This window comes from Hipposideros armiger, unplaced genomic scaffold, assembly GCF_001890085.2.
Source record: "Hipposideros armiger isolate ML-2016 unplaced genomic scaffold, ASM189008v1 scaffold_569, whole genome shotgun sequence".
Lineage (NCBI taxonomy): Eukaryota > Metazoa > Chordata > Mammalia > Chiroptera > Hipposideridae > Hipposideros > Hipposideros armiger.
In genome coordinates this window covers 1148276-1172734 of record NW_017731919.1, presented here as the reverse complement: position 1 = coordinate 1172734, position 24459 = coordinate 1148276, and the positions used below count along the sequence as shown (strand labels likewise).

Below are 24459 nucleotides of genomic sequence, written 5' to 3'. Positions count from 1 at the left end.
AGAGAAGGGTCAGGAGGGTCTTGCAGTAATCCCAGGGAGATGACAGAAGCTCATGCCAGCCAGAAAGGAAGCCCTGGATAGTGCGAGAAGTGGCCATCCAACTTTGGATGGAGTTCAAAGAAAGAGCCAACTAGATTTCTTGACAGATTGGATTTGAGATATGAGAGAAGGAAAGGAGTCAAGGATGCTTCCACACTTTCTCGTGGGTTAAACTTGTCTCCACAACAAAGTGAAACAGTGGTATAGTGAGAAAAATGCCTAGACAAGCATCCCAAATGCTGTCCCGGCTCTTCAATATGGCACAAGGCACCTGTCCTCTCTACTCTTCAGTATTCTCAATGGTACATGCAAGGGTTGGACCAGATGATCCTCAATTTTCCTAGAGAAGCCATGAGATGTCCTTTTTTGTTGGAAATCCTTTAGAGTCCATCATTCTACTGGGCCCATATTAAGTACACTAAGTAGATGACAGGTAGATGATAGATAGATAGATAAATAGATAGATAGATAGATAGATAGATAGATAGATAGATAGATAGATAGATAGATGACAGATACAAAAATACATATACACATACATATAGATACATACATAGACATATATCACTTCATCAATTCTCAGCACCACACATGGGTCTATAAAACCTCTTTTAATCTTCTTTTCTGGGAATCTTGGTGTAGTCACTACCAGCTCAGACATGGCAAAGCCTGGCAGGAAGATGTAACTGTGTAAGAACAGTTTTGTTTTATTTTGGTGCAGCCCCCTAACCTCCCATCATGCAAATTTCTGTGCAGAAGAACACCATATAGAGTTGGCATCATTCTTGGAAGGCTCTTTGGTGAAAGTGAATTAATTGAGTGGGGGTGGAGCCTGGAAGGGGGATAGGGAGACCCAGAGAGTGATGATAAGAGTATTAGGATCAACACCAATGTGCAAATAAATTATCCGGGTGTCAGTTTCTTTCCATGATTGTCAAATCTGTTTTGTTACCTCCTATGCAACATGTTTCTGTCTACACACACTCAGTCCTGATGCCAGGTGGGATGGCCAAGCTCTAACTGCACATTCCGTCACGTGCACTGACCTCCCAGGTAGAAACAACCTGCTCCAGAATTGTCCATCATACATCACATGAGCCATGTTATCATTTTCAAAAGTGCCCTGTTCCCAGGTGTGACAATCAGGAGATAACCATCTCTCCAACCTCAGAACCCCCTGTTGTTCCCTAAGTACCAAGACTTCTGACAATCATTCCCCATCATTTCTATAAGGCCTTTCAGTCCCACTGGCATGTACGTTCAAAGCATTGAGATACAACCTCATTATCATGGCCCTGACCTCCAGCTCTCACCTTACATCTTCTGCTTTTCCGTGTGGGTTCGTGGATTTCTTATTGACATCACCAATATTATAAGGGTATGTCCCCAAAATAAAAATCCAGAAGGGAGGATATCAGCTTGAATTTTCTGCTGTCCTCGGCTCCTGAAGGAAAGTTGGCAATTCCTGAAGGAAAGTTGACCAGATCCTTCAGCTGGAAAACGGCCAGGGCTGGAGTGTGGGAGACTCTGGCAACAGAGAACACAGCTGCGAGTCAACCCCGTTCACACCCACCAGGCAGCCCTGCCAGGCATTTGTCTTTGGCAGCAAGCCTTCCCCAAGCACCTGAACGTGTCTGGAATGGTATCATGGCCATACAAGCTGGTGCTCTGTGGCTTACGGAGGCATGGTGGCCACTGAATACCCATCCTCCCTCCTTCATCTGTGAGTCCTTGGCCTGGCCTCACCTACTCATCCATCCATTCAACAATGATGTATCAAGTGTCTGGGCGTCACACGTTGTGCTAGACACTGAAGACACCGAGATGGGAAAGAGCCAGTCCCTGGCTTCGAGCGGCTCACAGCCTACTGGTCACAATGGAAAATCAACCATTTACAGTGCAGTGTGATAATGGACATGTGCAAAGATACCTCGCTCTGTTAAAAGGAGATGGGCCCTGAACCCAGTCTTAAGTTTTCAAACCCAGGGGATAGTGTGCACAAAGGAACGGAGGTAGGAGCAAGGGTGACTTATTCGAGCATGTGCAGCTAGCTGAGCATGGCTGGAATGCAGGGTGTTATCTGTGGAGTGACAAGAAGTGAGGTTGGAAACATAGGCAGGGCTGAGGCGTGAAGACCTGTGCGCCACTCCCAGGAGTTTAGACTTTATCCTGTCAGCAGTGGATGTGACTATCCTCTGATAGTCACATACAGGTGTGGGTGGGGTGGGGTGGATGGTGATGAAGGATGGATGCGTGGGAGGAAGGTGACTGGATGTATGAGCAGATCAATTAAATAGTGATGTGATCAGATCCGTGCTATTAGGGTGAAGAACAGATTATGGGGACATAAAAAAAGCAGAAAATCTAGCTAGTGAGCTACTGCATGAAATGAAATGCAGAGTAAGGTGGGCCTGAACTAAGAGGATGTTGGAGGAAACGGAGAAGGAATGGAAAGAACCACGAAGCATTAGAAGGGTTTGTCCATTTATTGGATGTGGAGGGAGAGGAAGGGAGTCAAGATGATGATTCTCAGGTGGGCACTTTTACAAGCGACTTGAAGGTGGCGCTAGTCTCACTGCAGGGAGAGCAAAAGGAGGTATAGTTTTGGCCTTGGTGGGTGGGAGCCTGAGCTCCATGTGGACATGTGGAGGTTGAGATGCCCGTGGGACAACAAGATGAAGAAAAAGAGAAAACACTGCCCAGCATTGAGTGTTTGCAATGGATAGAAACATGCTCAGTGCTTTCTATGTATCGGCTGCGTTAACCTCCCCAACATCCCCACAAAGAATGTGTTAGCCAAGATGGGCTAAGCTTTTGGTGGCAACAAACAGCCCCAAAATCTCAGTGGCTTAAAATGACAGCCTTTTACTTCTGACTCATCTAAACGTCCACCATGGTTGCCTGAGGACTGATGGAGTAACTCCTACCTGGGAGAGCTCCAGTTGCTGGAGCAGAGGGACAGATATCCTGCCACATACCCAGAATGGGAGAGACCAAGGATTATCTGGTGACCATCACTAGTGACGATGCCAGAAAATGTAATATTGTCACTCGAGGGGCCACTGAGGCTCAGCTAAATGGGATGACTAAGGTGGAACAGCAGGTCACAGAGGAGCCAGGCCTGCCTCGTGCCCAAGACGAGTCTCCTAAGCCCCATACCACTCTGGCTGACTGTCCAGGGGAGACTGGATGTGAGAGCAAGGGACCCAGACAGAGATTAGGAGTCCCCAGTTGCCGCTATTCACCGTTTAATGACGAGCACTCAACACATCCCCCATAAGTCATAAGGATGATGATGGCACTTAACACCTCTGAGAAAAGCTTTCCACCACAACAACTGGATGTCTGAGTGAATGCTGTTTCTCTGGAGGTCAAACTTAAAGCCATATCGCCATGCCAGATGTAGTTTTGCATCAGGAATAAGCAAAAGGATGACAGAGTGGCAAAGAGCAAGTTAACTGCCCTTCCCTGAGCAGCACAGCCACCATTTGACCTACATCAAGACACACCAATCACATCCTTGCCTGAGCTTGTTGAGAAAATTAAATGAGACAATCATGCAAGCAATGTACTTAGCACAGTGAATGGCACATACTGCATATTCAACACATGGTCACTTTTGCTGTTATTTCCTCCTCAAGATGCCCACAGGCATTTCAGGCCTGTGTGTACTAGAAAATAGCACAGATAACAGGGTCCTTCAGTGCAGGTACAAATTACTCCACTCCTCATGCTCTCTCTGTGTACAGCACAAGGTTGGGCCATTGTGCAGGTCACATTAAATATGGATGTGAAATGTCACACTCATTGAAGTGTTGCACCAAAGCACATGGTCACTATTCTGTTGGCTGATGTAAAAGTGAGGCAGTGACACATCAAGGAGAGAGCGTTGGCCTGGCAGCGAGGAGCTTGGGTTTCTGGATCCATCTCAGCCTTGAGCTGGCCATGGGGCATGACGACAGCCACTTATCCTCTCTCTGAGCTACACCATGGTCCCTGTGACCCTGAGCCACTGAGTCAACTTCACATCACATTCGATGCCCTTTACTGTAGTAGAAAAGTCAGTGGTAGACTCTAGTAATATTTCTATATGTGTGAAAGTTTAGGGTCAAACTTCCAGCAGTCTGGCCCCTGAGGAAGCATCCGCTGTAGGATAGGACTGATGCCGTGGGGTGTCCAAAGAGATGGAGGACAGCCAGTTCGCTGAAGTGACAGAGGAATCAGCTTTGGGCCTATACTTAAGGGGCACTTCCAGGGATGTGCAACCTGGTCCATGAGACAGGGAGGCTGCCAGCTGCCTGGAGGGTGTCGTGGGACACAGTGTCCTCCAGAGTTCCCCAACTCCAATAGCTGAGAAGACTTCCCAGACAAGGAGGGATTTCAGGAGACAGACAGGAAGAAAACTTGGCTCCAAAACACTTATAATTACCCCTTTCCTGTCTTCTTCCAGGAGCGCATCCAGTACCACCACATGATATGCTACCCATTTCACAAATCAAAACCCCAAGCTCTGTGGCTCAGAGAAGCCCATGGGGCTGTGTGAGTCACCACTCTTCTGCAGAGACACACCTGGACTACCAGGACTGCCATGCTGCTCCCACTAGAGGGCACCCTCGCCTGGCTGCAAAAAGCATCCAATGCCATCATGGGGGGAAAGCCCTCTTCCTCCTGGAAGCCTTCCCAAGTTGATCGGCACAAGATGTGCCTTCCCTGGTTCTTCTCTGCCTGGATTGTTCACTCTCCCAGCAACTTCCCTCCGAGTGCTCAGCAACCCGTGGTGTACCCTCCCTGGGAGGCCCGCAACCACCAGCCCCACATGTTAACCTCCTATCAGATCTGTGTACCAGGCATCCTATGCCTTGACAGTTTTATTTAGCTCCCTAAAAGTCTTCTTCCAAGACACATCTACCCAGGCGCAAAGGCTCAGCAGAAGATGTCTGAAGGCTCCTCAGCCAGTCCTCAGGCTGCCCCAGTGAAGCCCACTAGCTCATTTCCTAGCCCTTCCCACTTTCTTTATTTTATGTTTGGTTTTTCCTTTGGGCCTCCTAAGCAGAAAGCTGAGTCCATCAGTCTCCAGTTCTTGGCACAGCGTCCACATCAGCCCGCAGAAGCCCCTTCTCTGTTTCATTCATCTGTTCCCTTCATTTCTTATCACTCCTCTCACTCTCCTCACCAAAGGCACCCACATAACATTTGACGTCATCCCAAATTTGTGCTCATTTCTGTGCAGTAAGTAGCAGTACTTTCAGAGCGTGTATGTTTTATTTACCTAAATGGTATGGTTTTGACATATTTAACCCAATACTAGGTTGTCTGTAAGTACATCAATTTTGTTGCTTCTAACATCCATAATATGCAGTTATCATCTTTTATTTATCTCTATCCAATCTCTGGTCATCTAGGTTGCCTCCAACTTCCTTCTGTGACACATAATGCCATGATGAATTGCCTTTTCCTTGCGGGAGAACTGCCCTCAGGAGCAGGGTTGCTGGGTCATAGGGTTTACATATGCCTAAATTCACCACACAATGCTGTCACTTTCCAGAACGCCTGCGCCAGCTCACACCCCCACCTCCTATGCACGAGGCTCCCCATCCTCCCAACTCTCCCCAAGTTAGTAGCACCCACTTTCTAATCCTTGCTATTCTAATGGTAGAAAGATACCACATGGTTCCAGCCTGCATCTTCTAAGAATAACGAAAGCCACCCCCATGTCCTTGTTAGCCGTTTGGTCTTCCCCTCTTGGGAACTGTCTGTGCAGACTGGCTAACTTTCTACTGGCTTTCCTGTCTTGCACTTGTTGTTCTGTAGGAGTTCCTTACAGGTTATAAATATTAAACTTTTCCCAGGCTTTCAACTGTCTGTCAGTTTTTCCTCTACATTGAACTGGAGTTCTTAATTTCGATGTAGCCATCGATGAATTTTTTACATGTGGTTTTGATTTTTAAAGTTTGCTTAAGAAGTCTTTCCCCACCCCTACGCTACAAGGGTATTCTCTTATCTATTCCATTGTTTGCTTTATAGTTTTATCTTCCATGCCCAGGCTTTTCCTCCATCTGAGGCCTCCCATGGTATCTGGCACAAACTGGACTCCAGCTCTACACTTTCCATATGGTGAGTCTCTTTTCGCTAATTTCACCAGCTGAATAAACGGCCCATCATCTGTTGCCACCTTCATCAAATACCAAGTTCACCTTATATTAGGTAACCTGTTTGGAGCTCTCCATTCTGTCCGAAGGGCCATTTATCTGTTCCTGCACAAGTACTATACTTTTCTGTTACTGTGGCTCTGGAATCCTCAGACATTCTCTTTTCTTCCCTTTTCCATAACTGACTTTACTGTAAATGGACGTTATGCTTTCATATAAATTTTAGATTGATTTTTTTCAAGTCCCTCAAAAGAAATCCAACAGAGTAGAAACAGATATTTTAACAAATGACTAGGCAAACTGGCAGTTCTGACCTGCTTATAGGAAGAAGGGAAAAAAACCGTTTTGATTTAGAGCTCTTTAAAAATGAGTTAACCCTGGGCCGGTTGAGTGGCACGATGGTTAAGAACTGGCTTGGGACGCCAGAAGGCCCCGGTTCGGATCCCACATATGAGGGCCAGTGACACTGCCCTCCACAGCTAAGATGCTGAACAACAGCTCAACCTGGAGCTGGGCTGCCATGAGTCGCTGGCACCAGCATAGGCTGCAGCCTCTGTGGCAGTGGGTCGCCATGGGCTACCGTATGTAGCCAGCAGCCAGCGTGAGCGGCCAGCAGCCGCAGTGAGCGGCCGTCCAGAAGCCGGCGACTGATCTGCCTCGCCCGGGAAGAGCGCAATGATGGTGCCAACTTGGGCCAGTGAAGCAACGTCCTCCACAACTAGACTGAAGAACAAAAAGGACAGCAACTTGTCTGTTCCCCTTTCCCCAATTCCCCAGCACTGTTCCCATCCCCCCAATTCCCCAATAAAAATCTTAAAAAAAAAACTCCATAAAAAAAAAATGAGTTAACCCCAAATCCCTTTATTGACTAAAACTGATTAAGATCTTACCAAAGAAAGACAAGAAATCCAGCAAAATGTTTATTGGGTTTGCATCGTACTTATAAATTAATTTAGTGAAAATTTGTACCTTCAGACTATTAGGTCAAATTATTGCTGAAAATGATGTAATCCCACTTAATCAGATTTTCTGCTATGTTTTTTCATAATAAGAGCCTTATATTGTTCCCCATAAAGATCTTATGAATACTTTGTTGTTGCATCATAAATACTTTATTGTTTTTATCACTCTTAGGAGCGGTATCTTTATTTTTTAACTTATTTTCTAATTGGTTGTCAGTAATGCTGAAAAATGCTTTTGATTTTTGTGAGTTGACCTTGTAACTAGCAGCACTGCTCAATTCGTCCTATTATTTCTATAGCTTATTAGTTGATTTTGTTGGGTTTTCTGTGTAGCTGATCCCATTTTCTGCAAATAAGTCCAGTTCTATCTCTTCTAATATTTATACATATTTATTTTCTTGGCCAGGAACTCCAGTATGTTAAGCATGGCATTGAAAGCTGCCGTCCTTGTCTTGCTCTTGATTTTCACTGGAATGTGCCTGCAGCTCATCCTTTACACATGACACCCTCTAAACTCCACCAGAGGTCATCCACTGCCCTTGAATAATCCTGCGCTTTTCTGCCATTCTTGTGCCTCCACCCTTTCAACTTTTCCAAGCCCTTCCCATCCTTCAAAGCCTCGCTGAAGTCTGACCTTACTCACAAAGCCTCCCTGATTGCACCAGCTCACAGCAAGCTCCTCCCCAAACCCCTGAGACAGGATACTCTGTCAGTCAATTAACAATCAATCGTGAACTGCCTTGAAAAACTACTGTATCTACTATCCATTTAACTACTACTGTGCTTATTTACAAATCTATCCCATTAATCAGTCAGCTCCTTAAGGACAGGGATGTATGTTAAACAATTCCTCATCCCCCGCAATACATAGTACCTGTTAAATAAACAGTTATGGAATAGGCAAAGGTGCCCCGTTTTATCAGCTCCAGCCCACAGGTCTCAGTGTGTTGTGAGTTCAAGGCCAGAAGGCAGAACTAGAGATGGAGAGGTTGGAGAAACAAGGCAAGCAAGGCCCAGGAAGTGCCTGTCCCAGGTAGGAGGCAGGTGTATTCTCAGCCTTCCGTGTGCTTTCACATACACCACCTGATTTCACCCTCACAGAGGCTCCAGGAGCCAGTCCTGTAATCCTTACCTCACAGATGAAGAAATAAGGCACACGAGAATTAACTCATCACACCGCTAATAGGAATCAGAAGTGGATTTGCATCCACACATCCTGACTCCCAAATCCCACTACTTCACTGCATGTCCTTCCCACAGAAATACCACTTCTGCAGCCAGACAGGCGACAGACAGGCACACCTCTGACAAGGACTGTCCCCTTGGACCCAGAGGTTCCACCTCCAGGAATTTACTTTAAAGAAATTAGTGATGTGCACAAAGACATATTGACGAATATTCATCACAGAGTTGTTTATCATAAATCCATTAGGAAGGACAAAAAATTGAGAAGCCCATGGATATTAAGACAAGAAGAAATGACAAAAGTCAGCATATCAGTGGATCAGAAGCCAGGTAGGTGGCCACCAGGAAAACACAGAGTTATGAATAAGGCCAGATGGTGGTCCCAATTTCATGGAAGTAAGCAGGACTCAGAGGACCAGAATGACAGGGCGAGTCATTCCTGGCAGCAGGGATGAGTCAGCCCCCAGGCCAACCCTGCCAGCTGGGTGAAGAGCAGGCACAGGGCCCAGGTGACTGAACCAGCCTGGGGCTCTGCCAGAGCCTTTAGAGCCCATGGGGAGGGCAGGAACCCATCTCTGCCAGTTGCTCAGGGGGAAGGAAGCAGCCTGTTGGGCTGGAATGCTGCTGTCCCTTTGTCAGCTTCCTGTCTAAGTCTGTTTTCAAGGGGCTGCCTGGTCTGTAATTTTCTTTGTTCTGAGCAATTTACAAATAGGCACTTTAATTATGGTTTCTGAGGTGGCAACAATTGCCTTGTAAAAGTTGTTGGGCTGTTTTGTGCTCACGCAAGAATGGCACCTCACAGCCCATGCACACTGTCCCTTTACAAGGCCCTGCTGGCTGCATGTAACCGAAACCAGTCACCTTGTTTGTAGGGGGAGGGGTGGAGGTGGCACCTCCCACCACTGGGCACTCACTTGATTAATCCTCCCAACAGCCCAGCATGGCATGGGTTGCCATTGATATTTCACAAGTAAGGGAGTTAGAGAAACTTAAGTTGCCCCAGGTCCCAAAGCTAGTAAGTGGTGGAGCTGAGCTTCAAACTATGCCTTTTTATCTCCAGAGTCCATGCTTCCATCATCTCCAACCAGGACAGGGTCCTGGGCACACTCTCGGCTCCCTGGAACCAAGGAGGTGGATGTGTCTATACAGAGACCCTCAGTGAAGTGTCCAACACAAAACTGAACCCACTGGGTTGAGAAATAAACAGGGTTAGAGGACGGAGGCGCCATGAGCAGCACTGTGATCGAGAGATATTGTACGAAGGATTCACCACCTTGCATCCCTCAGCATATTACAAAGAAATAAATCTCACATAATCATTGACATGGATTGAGAATCTTCCAGGTGCTCACCAGTTCCAGTGTGGCTTGAGACAAGAGGATTGAAAGATCTGGTTATTTCTTGAATGTCTGGCAGATGTTTGACCCAGAAAAAGGTGAGCATGAAAGTACCCACCATCCACACCTCCCACAGAAGCGCTCCAAAATCCCCACCAGCTTTTCAGCTGAAATCAGCCACCCTCCAGCCCCCAGGCGTTGCCTCCTTCTGTGTCTCTCACACAGGAAGCCTCTGTCCCACAACCCACACCCACAGTTCCCAGCCTAGTCACGAAAGTCTGTGGAAATCTCTCCATAGGGCCCAAGAGGAGGGGTTGGGGTGTCCTTTTTTTAGGAACCATACTGACGTTGTCCAGCTCCCTGGCAGATTTCTATAGCACCATCACATGCCCTCCCAGAAAAGATGGGCCCCCTCTCACTCTGGGATATAACTGGCCAGTCCCCTGAGAGGGAGTAGGGAGGCCCAGGTAAAGCCCTGGGAGGATGCGTGGAGGGCTATTTTTAGCCCATACTGGGTCAGCATTTGGTCATGGCTGGTCAGGAAACAGGTCCATCAGGGGAGTCAACCTCAGGTACAAAGGCGGTCAAGAGACATGTGCTTGGAAGGGTTTATAGGTTCAGGTCCTCAGGTCAGGGGAACCTCCTGGCTTGGTCCCTCTGTCCACCCATCAAAACCATCACCAGTTCTAACTCAAAGGGATAAAGGGGAAAATTAAGGGAGTTTTCCTGAAGGACAGCCACATGAGCCCCCACGTTCTCCCACCCTGTGGGTCCTCTGAGGGGAGGAAGTGATGCCATTTTTGGACCCTGGTGACCTGTACCCCCATCTCCAGCACCTTTCACCCTTCCCGATGAGTGTGTACACACCAGTATTCATTGCTCAACCTCCCTGCTGGGAACCCAAAGGACTCCCACATTCCCACATCAGACCCCAACTCACGGGGCCTTCCTTCCACCTGTGGCTTCTCCCCCTTCCCCACTGGCCAAATGTTACTACCTCATGTACATGCCACCCTCTCCTACCTCCAAACACCTCAGGTCTCTGTTGGATTCCCAGACCCAGCAAGGGTCTAGTGCAGGGGTCGGCAAACTTTTGAGACCAAAGAGCCAATCCTGTCCCTCATGGCAATTTGAAAATTATTTGAGAGCCATAAAACAAATGAAATCACCATTATGTGAATAATATCCTTCAAAAATTTTATAAATGAAACTATGATAGTTTTATTTTCATTTTCAATGTTACTTCAGAGCCACATGTACGTACCCAAAGAGCCGCATGTGGCTCGCGAGCCGCAGTTTGCCGACCCCTGGTCTAGTGCATCATTAGCACTCGATAAGAATTTATGGAATGAATGATTATATGGTATAGTCTCCAAATCAGAGCTGGAGTCTTTTCCTATCTTCTCTCAACCCTATCTCCACCCGACCCCGGAACCCCTTAAACCCACCTCCAAGAAGCCTTCACTGATTAACCCCTGTAGCTCTGTAGTATTCCACGCTCCCACTCCTGAACCTACCCCACCAGCAACAATGCCCAGAACTCTGAAGAAAGGCCCTGGTTCTCTCTTGAACTCTCTGACTCGGTTTCCCCATGTCCCAACTGATGTCCCATGGCTTCTGTCTTCCTAGAAACAACCAAAGTGTGTGGGCCACGCTCCCTCTCATATCTCTACTGCCACCCTCGTCCCTACTGGGCTCTGGGTAGGAATAGGTTAGGAGAGGCTCGTATTAATGAAGAAAGGGACATGCTTTTAGAGAGAGAGGGGAAAGCAAAGAAGCTTAGAACAAGAGGACATTTGAGACACAGCCCCTTCTTGGGACATGTCAGCCACTCTATTCGAGGCCAGGTCACAGGGCCAAGGCCCATTGCCCAGCTGTGCCGCTTCCAGAAAAGGATTTGGGGAGCAGGCTCCACCCCAGGTCCCTGCACCCATTCCCTGCATTGGAGCGTGGAGTCCAATTGATGCTTCTGGGAGCCCTTCTCCCTTCTCCACTTCTAGTAGCAATGGGCGGGGAGAGGCCATGAGGAAGCTTGTAAAGGGCTTTGAAGATAAAATAAGCCTGTGGCTGAGGATTGTTGACACAGCTACACTGAAGAGGCAAGCGGGGTTGGCTCTTAAGAGGCCAGGGTTATGCCAAGCCAATAAAATGCAGCTATTGTCTCTTTGCTGTCCCTTTTAATGCCAGCTGCCCCTGGTGCATAAAAAGGCCTGCCACAGCCCGGGGAGCACAGGCCTTTGGCTCTACCCTCTGCCAGTTTCTCCACTGTTCAGACACCTCCCTATCTCCAGCATGACCTGTGGCTTCAGCAACATGGGCTGTGGATTTGGCCCCAGGAGCTTCAGCTGTGCCTCGGCCTGCGGGCCCCGGCCCGGCCGCTGCTGCATCACCGCCGCCCCCTACCGCGGCATCTCCTGCTACCGCGGCCTTCCTGGGGACTTTAGCAGCCAGAGCGTCTGCGGGGCCTTCCGCTCTGGCTCCTGCGGCCGCAGCTTCGGATACCGCTCCGGCGGCGTGTGTGGACCCAGCCCACCCTGCATCACCACCGTGTCTGTCAACGAGAGCCTCCTCGCACCCCTCAACCTGGAGATCGACCCCAACGCGCAGTGCGTGAAGCATGAGGAGAAGGAGCAGATCAAGTGCCTCAACAGCAGATTCGCTGCCTTCATCGACAAGGTGGGTGCCCTTGATCAGCTCTTTCCTGAACCCCACTCATGCTCAGGACTCTGAGAAGGAATTCAGAGGCAGGCACTTACCCATAGAAGCTCCTAGTCCAAAGGGAGAGGCAGCTATACCTCTAGGACACGGACAGAGAAACAAGAATAAGATCGAGAGCTGCCAGTCTGATGTAGGAGACAAACTGGAAATATAAGCAGAACTAGGGGCAGAACCTATAGTGCAGAGTGATAATATCTTGTGAGCAAAGGGCTGCCATGTGGGTGTTCAGTGCATTTGAAGCCAAATTGCTGCTTACATGGCTCCCTATGTCCAGGGCAGGGCTTGTGAGTGCAAGACTGGAAGACTGCCTGGAGGGAATCTCATGGATCACAGAGAGTTGTTTTCATACCAGTGGTTACTTAGCCACTGAGCGGGGTCAGAGTGGTTTGTCCAAGCCACTGTGCCTGGGGCTCAGGGTCCAGGAGTGAGATATAGACACAGTCCCCACTCTCCCGAGCCCAACGGAGAAGCAGGCAGTATGTGGTCTAGGTGCACTTGAACCCATCTGCAGATGTCAGTTGTCCAGCTCAAGTCTGCAGCTGTCTTCTCCACTGAATCCACGCAACCACCATGTGGCAGTGGTACAAGGGGTCAGGGGAGAAGGTTCCAACAAAGAAACAGTTCTGGGGCCAAAGAGAGCACTCCAGAGTCAACCTTGAGAGAAAATATGCTAGAGAGATAGCCAACAGGAAGGACCAAAAAAAAAAAACCTGGAACTCCTGACAGCATGAGAAACCAAGGATAGCAAAAGAAAGGACTTACCAAGGGTGTGGCAAAATTATTGGACGATAGAATCTGAGTGAGGTAGTGGGCCAACCTCGTGGCAAGGATGGATGGGAAATTTTCCTTGGGCCCAATAGTCAATAATTACTATAGTGAGAGAAGTTCTCCTGCAGGGAAGCAGATCAGGGTTTGAGTTTTTCCTCTGCCATTGTGAGCTCTCAGGCAGTCAGGTAACTGCGCTGGGCCTTCGATCCCTCATCTATAAAATGAGGGGGTTGGAGCAGAGAGCATTCCTGCACTAATATTCCAGGTGACTATTATTCTAATTGCATTGTTGTTTTAGGGGTTTAGTAATTGGCACATACTTTATTTTTCAACTTTCACAGTCTGCCTTTCTAGAAAGGTCGACCCGTTCATTTACATGCTGACAAACACACCTGACTTGGTGTAGTAGCTGTTGAGTGTGCAGGCACCTTTTGGTACCAAGACTCATTAAACCTTCATAGTGAGGTGATCACTCTGCAGGAAGGGTTAAGTGCTGTGCCCAAGAACACATTATTGACAAGTGACAGCAAAGTCTGGATTCAGCATGGTTTAGTGCTTTCCAGGACACTAGGTAAATTGCCTTAAAGAGACTCAAGTTAACTCACACGAAGGACTTCCAAATGGTGAGCTGATTAAGCCCTGATGTGGTTTTGAGAAAGATGGTACACCCCTGCTAGGGATGACTCTGGGTCAGAAAGTTGGGGTACTGCAGGTCCTGATGCTGGGACCTCCTCTTGCCCTCTGATCTCACAAGAAAAGATTCTCAGGCTCTGCCTCTGGGTGGTAGGTGCGCTTCCTGGAGCAGCAGAACAAGCTGCTGGAGACCAAGTGGCAGTTCTACCAGAACCGCAAGTGCTGCGAGAGCAACCTGGAGCCGCTGTTTGAGGGCTACATCGAGACGCTGAGGCGGGAGGCCGAGTGTGCGGAGGCCGACAGCGGGAGGCTGGCCTCCGAGCTCAACCACGTGCAGGAGGTGATGGAGGGCTACAAGAAGAAGTGAGTGCAGGAAGGGCCGGCTCAGAAAAAGGCTTGAAAGAAGCTCTCAGCACAGGGGAGTGTCCAGGTCTATGGCTGGGTCTTTGCCTGAGGACAAGGAAAAGTCCGTACTCTCTGTCTTTCCTCAAGGCACACGGGCCCCCTGGGGGATGGAGCTCACCTTGCCTTCCTACCAGCAGGTCAGGGAAATGATGTTCTCTCCCTTTCTCCATCCACCAGACCCTTCTCTTAGGACCCCAGAACAATGAACATTCCTGGTCCCTTCGAATCTAGCCCCCAAAGCCATGGATATTCTTTCTAAGGTCACTCCTTCACTCAACTAACATTTTCTGAGCACCTACCAGGTGCCAGCCAGACACCAGACTGTGTTTTGGAGATTCAAGGGCAACCAAGAAACATAGCTCCTGTCCTTGTGGGGCTTACAGCCTGCTGGGAGGGAGGCATGGCATAGCCGCAGACAGACCTTCAGTAACCAAGCGTGACATGTGATATAAAGGGTGTACACTGGGTAGTCTAAAGGAATCTGGTTTGAGGGGTGGCCAGCTTCCTTCAGTAAGGCTCTCAGCCATGCCCTTCACAGGCTACCATACCCCTTGCCTCTGGCTCTGAGCTGGTCTACCTACAGAACAGGGAGAAGTGGCAGGCTTGACCTGTCCTGACTAAGTCCAAGAGGGGGATAACAGAGCGGGAAACCCACTACCTGTAGCAAAGCCAGGGGCAAGACGAGGGGTCAGAGGAAAGGTAAATGGAGACCTGAGAAAAGAGCCACCTCCCATACCCCAAACACACACACACACACACACACACACACACACACACACACCCTTTCCAGATTCTGTCCTTCCACCTCCCCTGAAAAGTTCAGAGATGATGTGAGAGCGGGTACTTTAGTTCTCCAGCGTATCCCACTAGGCCTGGACCAGCAGCCTGATTTCTTCCTGGTCCTGCCCCATTTCTTTTGGAAGCAGAGGGATAAGTGGAGAGTGGTCTAGGAATCAGGCTTATTTGCACGCTTGCTTCAAGGCCAAGTTGAGAGCTGTTCAGACAGGGTCCTGCTCTCCCCACCCACCTTAGGTATGAAGAAGAAGTTGCACTTCGGGCCACAGCAGAGAACGAGTTTGTGGCTCTAAAGAAGGTGAGTGCCGGAAGCCAAGCCCCCCCCCCTCCCCCGAGTCCCCAGCCACCCTGTCCTCTCTGCTCTGCCACATGGCAGCTAAGCCCTCAGAGCATCCTGCCGGAGAGCTGACCTCACAGCCCCTTGTACCTCACACAGGACGTGGACTGCGCCTACCTCCGCAAGTCAGACCTGGAGGCCAACGCAGAGGCCCTGACTCAGGAGATTGACTTCCTGCGGCGACTATATGAGGAGGTGAGGGCAAGCCATGGCGAGCACCCCGACCCATGCCCAGACCCCACAAATCAGCTAATGTGGGAGGCCAGGCTCAGGGCTGGAGGGTTGGAGGGAAACAGGAAGAGGGAAGAAGGAAGGCAGAGAAACGGAGAACCAAAAGGGACAGAATTAGTAAGGGGCAAGAGTCTGGTCTCTTGCTTTGGGAAGACGGTCGTGGGAACCCAAAGCAGAGACCATGCAAAGCATCACACAGCCTCACCTCCATGTTTGCTGGCCCAGATTCTCGGGCAGTCAATACCCTTCCTCTATGTGGTCAGTCCCAAAGAATGTGCCCTGGCCACAACAATCCCAGAAGCAAGCATTTGAGAAGTAACTGCATTTTCTTTTAAAAGGAATTTCTTATTTGGACAGACAGTTATGCAATTTCATCAGGGATTTTCTCTCCAAACAAGAGACTTTGGCTCCAAATGGGCCAAAGATGATAGGCATTGGCCTCAGGGGGTGAGAAAAATCTCAGATAACTTGGTTGTTCTTCCTCTTCCCCCACCCTTTCCCCCACAGGAGATCCGCATCCTCCAGGCCCACATCTCAGACACCTCGGTCGTCGTCAAGATGGACAACAGCCGGGACCTCAACATGGACTGTGTCGTGGCCGAGATCAAGGCTCAGTACGATGACATCGCTAGCCGCAGCCGCGCCGAGGCTGAGTCCTGGTACCGCAGCAAGGTGAGTGGCACAGGATACCTGCCTCCTAGACATGGCTGTGGGAGGCATGTGAGCTATATATTAGGAAAGGCTTCTTTTGTCTGGGATTCTGATTTCAGGGATGGAAATAGAAGGGCAGACAGCTCTCAGGTAGAGGTGGCCGGGCAGGGCTGCCATGGATGTTTGCACAGGCTGAGCACTGTACCACCTGCACTACCATCCGTGGTGTCCTCAATCCGTGGGGTGTCCCATCCTGAGCCTCAGGAGTACCTGTGTCTCCCCGCAGTGTGAGGAGATGAAGGCCACGGTGATCCGTCACGGGGAGACCCTGCGCCGCACCAAGGAGGAGATCAACGAGCTGAACCGCATGATCCAGAGGCTGACGGCCGAGGTCGAGAATGCCAAGTGCCAGGTACGGGTCATCTGTCCCCTAGCCCACTAGCCAGGCTGGGGGCCTAGCCAGCATCCCCCAGGCTGTGTGTGCTGGTCTGGATCTCACCATTCATTCTCCAGCCCATTTGCATGACTAGAGTTGTGGCTTGTGGTCACTCAATGACACCCAAGCAATGAAGGCGAGAGGCCTGTTCCTGGGGTGTTCCAGCTGGGTAGAAGACACAGGCACACTCAGGAAATGCAGAGAGACCCGGAGAGCATAACCTACCTTGTTCTCTTCTGGGTCCCCAGAACACCAAGCTGGAGACCGCAGTGACTCAGGCTGAGCAGCAGGGTGAGACGGCCATCAGCGATGCCCGCTGCAAACTGGCCGAGCTGGAGGCTGCCCTGCAGAAGGCCAAGCAAGACATGGCCTGCCTGCTGAAGGAGTATCAGGAGGTGATGAACTCCAAGCTGGGCCTGGACATTGAGATCGCCACCTACAGGCGCCTGCTGGAGGGCGAGGAGCAGAGGTGAGGCCCAACTCAGCTGCCCTAAGAGTTTCACTTGCATAGATACACCCACCTCCATGTCCCAGTCTCAGTCCCAAGAACTCACCCCAAGCTAGATTCTGGGGTCTTTAGATCCTAGATTTCAAAGGACTGGAGCTTAGACATAGCATATGGAGGAAAAATAAAGGCCAGTTCCACTGCCTAGAATCCCAAAGAGCACAAGGCCTTGCTAGAATTAGAACCCAGGCATCCTGCCTCTCAATTTAGAACATCCTCAAGTTATTCCATCCTCAACTCTTCCAAGGTCCACTCCCTCTCTGATTTCTAGGAAGTCACCTTGCCCTAGGGTGAAGTTGCTGGCCAAATGTGACCCTGGCCTCATGTCACTGTCCAAGAGAACCTTTCCCTTCCTAAAACTGAACGCATACATATATATGCCAGGTATGGTTGTTCAGGTTGTGCACTGCACAAAAATAGTCAGCTGAGGGGCAAATGAAAGCTGAAATCCAGCCTGTACTCAGCTTGCCAAATAATGTGCCCTGGCATTGCTGCAGCTGCCAAAAAGGCACTTTTAAAGTTCCACAAAGGCATAAATATCAGCCAGAAATAGCCCTGAGAGGACCCATTCCAGCACCTAGGGGAAATTTGAAGATCTCATTCTAATCTCTTTTCTCTTCCCTTTTCTCATCTTTTCTCCACTCAGGCTATGTGAAGGCATTGGATCTGTGAATGTCTGTAAGTATCTTGAGCCCTAAAAAGGAAATTTTTAGGTTGGAAAACAAGAATTTTCTGGATATGAGAGTATAGAGACATTGGGAAGAGTGTTTCCAATAATTCCCCCAGTAAATAGGGGTAGGTTAGTCATACAGCAGGATAGACTGAGGTTAGCTTGCAGGAAGAACCTCACAGCATGAATGGGGTTGTGGGGGTCGGGGAAAGAATAATAATATGTCACTGCAGGAAGGGACATTAGATGGCACTTAGTACGACCCCTAACTTGTATAGGTGAGGAAGCCCAAGGAATGAAAGGGACTTGCCCAAGGTTACAATGCAGAATCAGGGCCAGAACTCAGGGCTGCTGACTCCCAGGATAAGGTTCCTTCCACACTTTCAGAAGAAGAACTGAAGGTCCTTTAAAAAATCCTTCCCTGGAGGGCTGGACAGATCACAGGGCTGGATGGAGTGGCCACCAGCCGAGCCTCCTGACCCACCCCTTCTTCTCGCAGGTGTCAGCAGCTCCCGGGGCGGAGTCGTCTGTGGGGACCTCTGCACGTCAGGCTGCCAGCCGGTCATAGGCAGCGCCTGCAGTGCCCCCTGCAGCGGGAACCTGGCGGTGAGCACCGGAATGTGCGCCCCCTGCTGCCAGCTCAACACCACCTGTGGAGGGGGTTCCTGCGGCCTAGGGAGGTGTTAGAGCCAGAGAAGCCTCTTCTGCCTGCCAGATGTGCCGCTGCCTCCGCCCCCAGTTAAGAACAGCGGCACCTCCGTAGCTTTCCCCCACGTGTTCTGAGAATACACCATTCGGCTCACTCCCATCAGCCACTCACTCCTCTGCTCATCTTGTCCTGTCCGAAGGGGCTGCTGCCTGGAATGGACCCCTCCCTTCCATGGTCTACTCTGGCCCCTCCCAGGGAGGGGAGGCTCTCCTTCCCTGGAGGGAGCTTTCCTGGACTGCCTACCCTGACTCTCTGGTCCCTTGTCCTCCGTTTTTCTAATAAACTGGGGGACCCGCTTTCTGTGCTATGTATGATGTCTTGCTTTCTCAGAGTGAGTCCATGTCCACCAACTGGTGCGAACCCCAGCCCAGTGAGATGACCTGAGGACTGGGGCCGTTCTCCCTGTCCTCAACCTGGATACCCACAGAATTTATCCCCAAATGGTGCCATTCTCCCCTTGTCAAGCAGTGCTGACTGTGCTCACAGTACTTTCTGCCTAAGTCATACCTAACAGTCTGCGGTAGTTTGAGACTTGTTCCTCTGACTGGTTCTGAAGGAAACCCGAGGAGGCCATGGAATCTGCTGGAAGGCAATGTGTGTGTGTGTGTGTGTGTGTGTGTGTGTGTGGTTGGTTTTAGCCTTCTTCTCCACCACGCACACACCCCACCACCACCACACACATGCACTACAGCAGCAACCTCCGGAAGAGCCAACAGCCACCTTAGAGGACCACCCTGTATCAGTCTGGACCCTACACCACCCCATTCCCACCACTGTCCATCAAACAAGGGGAGATGAGACCCTTAATACCCACCCTTGCCCATCTTTCCCCCCCCCATACACACACTTCTTCAGCACCAAGAACAGCCTCCTGAAAAACATTTAGCCAGTAAGAAGATACCATCTACTAACTTTCTTGATTGCCTCCACTAACTGCCCTCATCCCCAGATTCCTCAGAGCTTCAATCTTAAGGCTGAGATGGCTCCTCTGCTTCCTGCATGGCCTGACCTCCCCTGTCCTCTGCTCAGGAAGAGGCTGGGAGCTCCCAAGAGGAAGAACTTGAGAAGCCCCTAGCCCCACTCTGGAAAACCCAGGCCTGGAATAGCCCTCCTCAGGCCCCAGCCCCCTTCTATGCAGTCCATTTCCTTCTTGCTGGCCCTCTTCTTTGCCCAGTCCTACCCCAGCCCTAGTGCTGATCACCCTCCCCTCCAGGCCCTGACTCTTCTACCCATGTTGCCATGCTGTCCTAGGAGGACCCACCCCCTTCCCTCACTCTCTCCCGGAATCTCTAGGGCCCTCTTGACTCCTCACCCAAGTGCCCTCTGCTCCCTGTCACCCTCTCTCCATCCTACTTCCCGAGCCCAGAAAACCTTGCCCTCAAACATTGAAGTGCCTCGGGCCCTTCTCTCTCTTCTTGCACATGCTCCCTGAGCCATCATATCAGTTTCTTGCCTTCAGCTACCACCATGGTTAGTGTCCTCTCTGGTTAAAATCGTCCAACTGTGCTTCAGAGTCCTGATGACTCTCCTGTTGCACTGAACGCATTCCTCAGCTTCAGACTCACTTGTCCCAGTTCCTACAAGACACCTCCACTTGGCAATCCTAGAGACTCTTCCAACCCAACAGACCTTCAAGCTGAACTGAATATTTCCCACCCTCTCCCGCCAAGTCTCCACCTATCTCCTGTCAAGCTCATCAACACAGCTGCCCAAATCTGAACCTATGATCTATCCATGCCTGCACCCTCCCCCTCAAATCTAATTAACCCTAACTGCTTTCTTTTTCCTACCTCCTAGTACCCCTCTAATCCCTCTCTTTCCTCTCTCCTTGCTGCTACTACCCACAGTCTGGCTACCACCATCTTTTTTGGAGTCTTGTTCTTCTCCCTTTCCAAACCACACTACGTAGCAGCCAGAGAGATCTTTATAAAACCCAAGCCTGACGTTCCAGTGGGTTTCCATTGCCCGAAGGATGAAGCGGGGACTCTTGAACATAGCACACTAGTTCTGCGTACTTGGCTCTGACTGATGTCTCAGTGTCTCTCACTACTCCCCCACTGCCTCCCACCTTCCTCCCCTGCTCTGTCTCAGGGTGCTCTGAATGCCTGTCAAATGCGGGTTGAACCAGAAGCTCTGCAAGGGCCTTTTCAGTTGTGACTTTCTGGGGATGTGACTGAGTTCTGCTCTGGGATTGTAACACTCCCTTCCCAGAGACTTAAGGATTGCCGGGTTTAGGAGGTCATCCAGGTGCCACCTGGGGGAGCCCAGAGAGGCTCCGTGCCTCTGAAGCTGATGCACATTCCTTCCACCCTACCAGCTCAAGGGACCAGGCAAGACTGATATTGCATACTCTCCATCTGTTAGAGCCTCCTGTCCTGAGTCCTTGAGCCCCAACTCCTCTGCCACCTCTCCATCAAGGAGAGCTGTGGCTGCAAAGAGTCCTGGGCCTTGGTACTAGGAGGAAAAAAGAAGCACAGTTGGAGGATTATTAACCAGGGAAAGCTGGTTACCTCCTGTAGGAAGTAATATTGAAGCTGCAACCTAATGGAAGACTAGAAATTCGTTTATTCAAGCAAATAATGATTGAGTGCCCAATACGTACCAAGTACTGTTATACAAACTTAGGCTCATGTAAGTGAAGAAAATACTCAAAGATGCCTGTCCTCCACGAAGCTTACATTTTACAGCAAAACATAAATATATGTAAGGAGTTAACCAGGAAGAAGAGATGTGTTCTAGACATGGGGAGTAGCATATGAAGAGGCAAGGTTAGAGAAGGAGCATGTAAACATCCAGGACCTCTAATAAGCCCCTAAGACTGGTGAGGGAGGATGGGGGCTGCTCCCCTGTGCCCTCTAGAAACTTAAAATGAGCTGTTTATTTCTACACTCTCCTCCACTCCCCCGCCACCACCACCACCACCACCACCACCACTGCAACCCCAACTCCACCCCATAAAAGCTTTCTTCATCCAAGGTCATTTCTCATTCCTACTTCCTTCCAGGCACTGTTCCCATCATCTTGCAGAGGTAGGTGGTATTGGGCCAATTAAAGGGACCTTTCAGGCTTCACAGAGAGCCAACTGCCTTCTCTCTGGAAGGTTCCTGCTGACTGCTGGGGAATATGTGCTATCTGAATGTCAGATCCCTCTGTGCTGACAAGCTGAGCTAGGGCCAGCCATGGTAGTGCTGGTACCAAGAGTAACAGTCCTTCAGCATCTGCCCTGCACAGCAACTGAAGCTCTTGCTCATTTAGTAGGCTGGTTGTCTTCCCAAAATATGATTAAACTAACAGATTCCACAAGCTGAAGAGGCCTGACCACACACTCTTGGTAACCAAACCAGAACAAGAGCCTAGGCTTCCAGACTTCCAGGCCCCCAGTCTTTTTCTACCACCCCACTTTGCCTCCTACTATTCAGAGGTTAAAAATGCTGCACTGTTGTTTTTATCATAGTAACAGTAACAGCAACAGTAATAATCAATATCAATGCTTGAGTATCGTTTATGTGCCATACTATACTATACTCTAAACTTTAATTTGTATTGTCTCATTTCATCCTCCTGTGGTCGCTGTCTTCAGAAATGGCCCCCAGCTATTCCTCCCCGCCCTGTGCATACCAGCCCTCACTCAAAGACAGAGTTTATTTCCCTTCCCCTTGAATCTGGGAGGGCCCTGTGACTGCTTTAACCAACAAAATGTGATGGAGGTGACATTCTGGGGCTCTTCCTTGGGTGTTCTCTCAGGCCTAGGGGTAGGGGCTGCTCTTCATCTCTGCAGCTCTTGTATTCTTTAGAATTCTTGCTTTTAAAAAAAAAAATTGGGGAATTGGGGGAGGGGAACAGTGTTGGGGAATTAGGGGAGAGGAACAGTGTTGGGGAATTGGGGAAGGGGACCAGCCAAGTTGTTCTTCAATCTTAGTTGTGGAGGGCGCCAGTAGCCATCCGGCTGCCTGTCGGCAGTTCGTGGCCTCTACGCTCAAGGTGCTGTGTTACAATCCTAGTTGCAGATGGGCGTAGCCACCATCCCATGCAGGAGTCGAACCCAGCAGCCTTGTTGTTAAGAGCGCACGCTCTAACCACTGAGCCATCCAGGTGGCAGCTCACCTCAAGGTGCGGAGTTCAGTCTTAGTTGCGGGCAGGCGTAGCCCACCGTCAAACAGGCAGTCTTGTTATTAGGAACATGTGCTGTCACCAGCTGAGCCATCTGTTGGCAGCTCAGCGGCAGCTCAGCTCAGGTGCAGCTTCACTGGCCCATGTGAGAACCAAACCGGCGGCCCTGTTGCTCAGAGCTTGCAGTCTTAAACTAACTCTTAACCAACAGAGCCACTCTGCCAACCCCCAGAGTTCTTGCTTTTTACTAGTCAACCTCTCATTATTCCAGTTCCCGTTATAGTTAATAATTCTTTATATTAAACTTTATATGTTCAAATTACTGTCTCCTGAATAGACCTTGACTGGTACACGCTGGCCCATAGCCCGAGCTGAACTCCCAGATTTACAGATTTACTCCCGCAGTGAGTAAATGGCTGAGCCAGCATTCAAACATAGGTTTGTTTAACAAGACCCTTTTAAATACATAATCTCACCTAGGGAACCAAAAGGGACCTTAGTTGAACCAAAAGGGTCCAACCTCCCTCATCCTATAGCCAAGGAAATTGACGTTCAGAAGGTGGAAACAATTTGCCCCAAGTCACATATTTGGGAAATGGCAGAGTTAGGACTGTGAATTAGAAACCCAGTTCTCCTGACTCTTACCCAATGCTCTTCCTCTCCCCCACAGTTTGTCTCACATACCTTCCTTCCATTCTCAGCACCACATGTTTCCTTGTGCACTTTCCCTTTCCAGGGATACCCCTGGAGTGGGGTGGGGGAGTGGGGCAAAAGCTCCCTGATTGAGAACCCGTAGGGCACCTTTGGGCATGTCTAGAAACATCTTTGGTTGTCACAACTAGGGCTGGGGGAGTTACTGGGTAGAGGCCAGCATTTAGTGGGTAGAGACCAGTGATACTGCTAAACATCCTACAGTGCACACAGCAGCCCACCACAAAGAATTCTCCAGCCCAAAATGTCAATAGCATTGGAGTTGAAAAAGTTTGGTGTAGAAAAAGCATGAACACACAAGATTCCCTGCCTCCATGAGTCTTCTCCTATTTTCCCAAGGTTTGGGTTGCTCAAGCCAGATGGGCAGCATCTACTGCAATCATTTTCACCTGCTGAAAAATAAATAAGTGGATGGAGTGGTCCTGAGAAAATCTCTGGCAGGGAGCACCTCGCACAGGAGAGCCCTGGAATTTTCAAGACTCTGAGGCATCAGATCTGATTAGCTACAATTAGTTTATTGGAAACACAGAGTGAAACAAAGGCAAACAAACTTGCTGGCATGAGACATTGGCTTTTTCCAAGCTTCTGCAGGCAGCCCTGGGAGGAAGCCCCTCCCACAAGTCATGTGTATCACAGAGTTGCAGGAAAACCACCATCAGTGTTCCCCGTCTCCGTTCCACAGGAACAAGCACACTGGCAGCTCTCAGGAAGTGCGGACAGGGAGATTCTGGGGCCTGCCCTATTCCTCCAAGCTTGGGTGAAGAGGTCAAGCAGGACCAATGAATCCAGCAAAACACAGAAGGAAGAAAGGACAAATCCTCAGGACAACAACTCAACTACTAGGAAAGGCTACAGAAAGAGACCAAGGTGCTTCCCCAGCCTCCCCAGGGTTCAGGGCGCCTGGGGGAATGGCACACATTGGGAGCAGGTAGGGAGGACCAGCTGAGTGTACACATCTGGCGACTGGTTCTTGGGAGACCAGCGGCTGGCGGTTTGTGAGGCAGCAGCGGGAGGTGCATTCCGGTTTTGGCGAGGTCCTGGCTGGGCTGAGGGTGCAGTCTCCTAGCACCCCTTACATCCCCGGATGCCAGAGCAGGGGCCGCAGGCA

General features: G+C 49.9%; 1 protein-coding gene across 1 annotated transcript; it reads left to right on the top strand.

Moving 5' to 3' along the window:
* Positions 1-11920: 11920 nt before the first annotated feature.
* Positions 11921-18779, top strand: LOC109371423 (keratin, type II microfibrillar, component 7C). Its single transcript, XM_019623910.1, has 9 exons — positions 11921-12348; positions 13946-14154; positions 15229-15289; positions 15428-15523; positions 16067-16231; positions 16497-16622; positions 16895-17115; positions 17798-17829; positions 18321-18779. The coding sequence occupies exons 1-9, from the start codon at positions 11965-11967 to the stop codon at positions 18506-18508; spliced, it is 1482 nt and encodes a 493-aa protein (XP_019479455.1). The 5' UTR covers positions 11921-11964; the 3' UTR covers positions 18509-18779.
* Positions 18780-24459: the final 5680 nt, after the last annotated feature.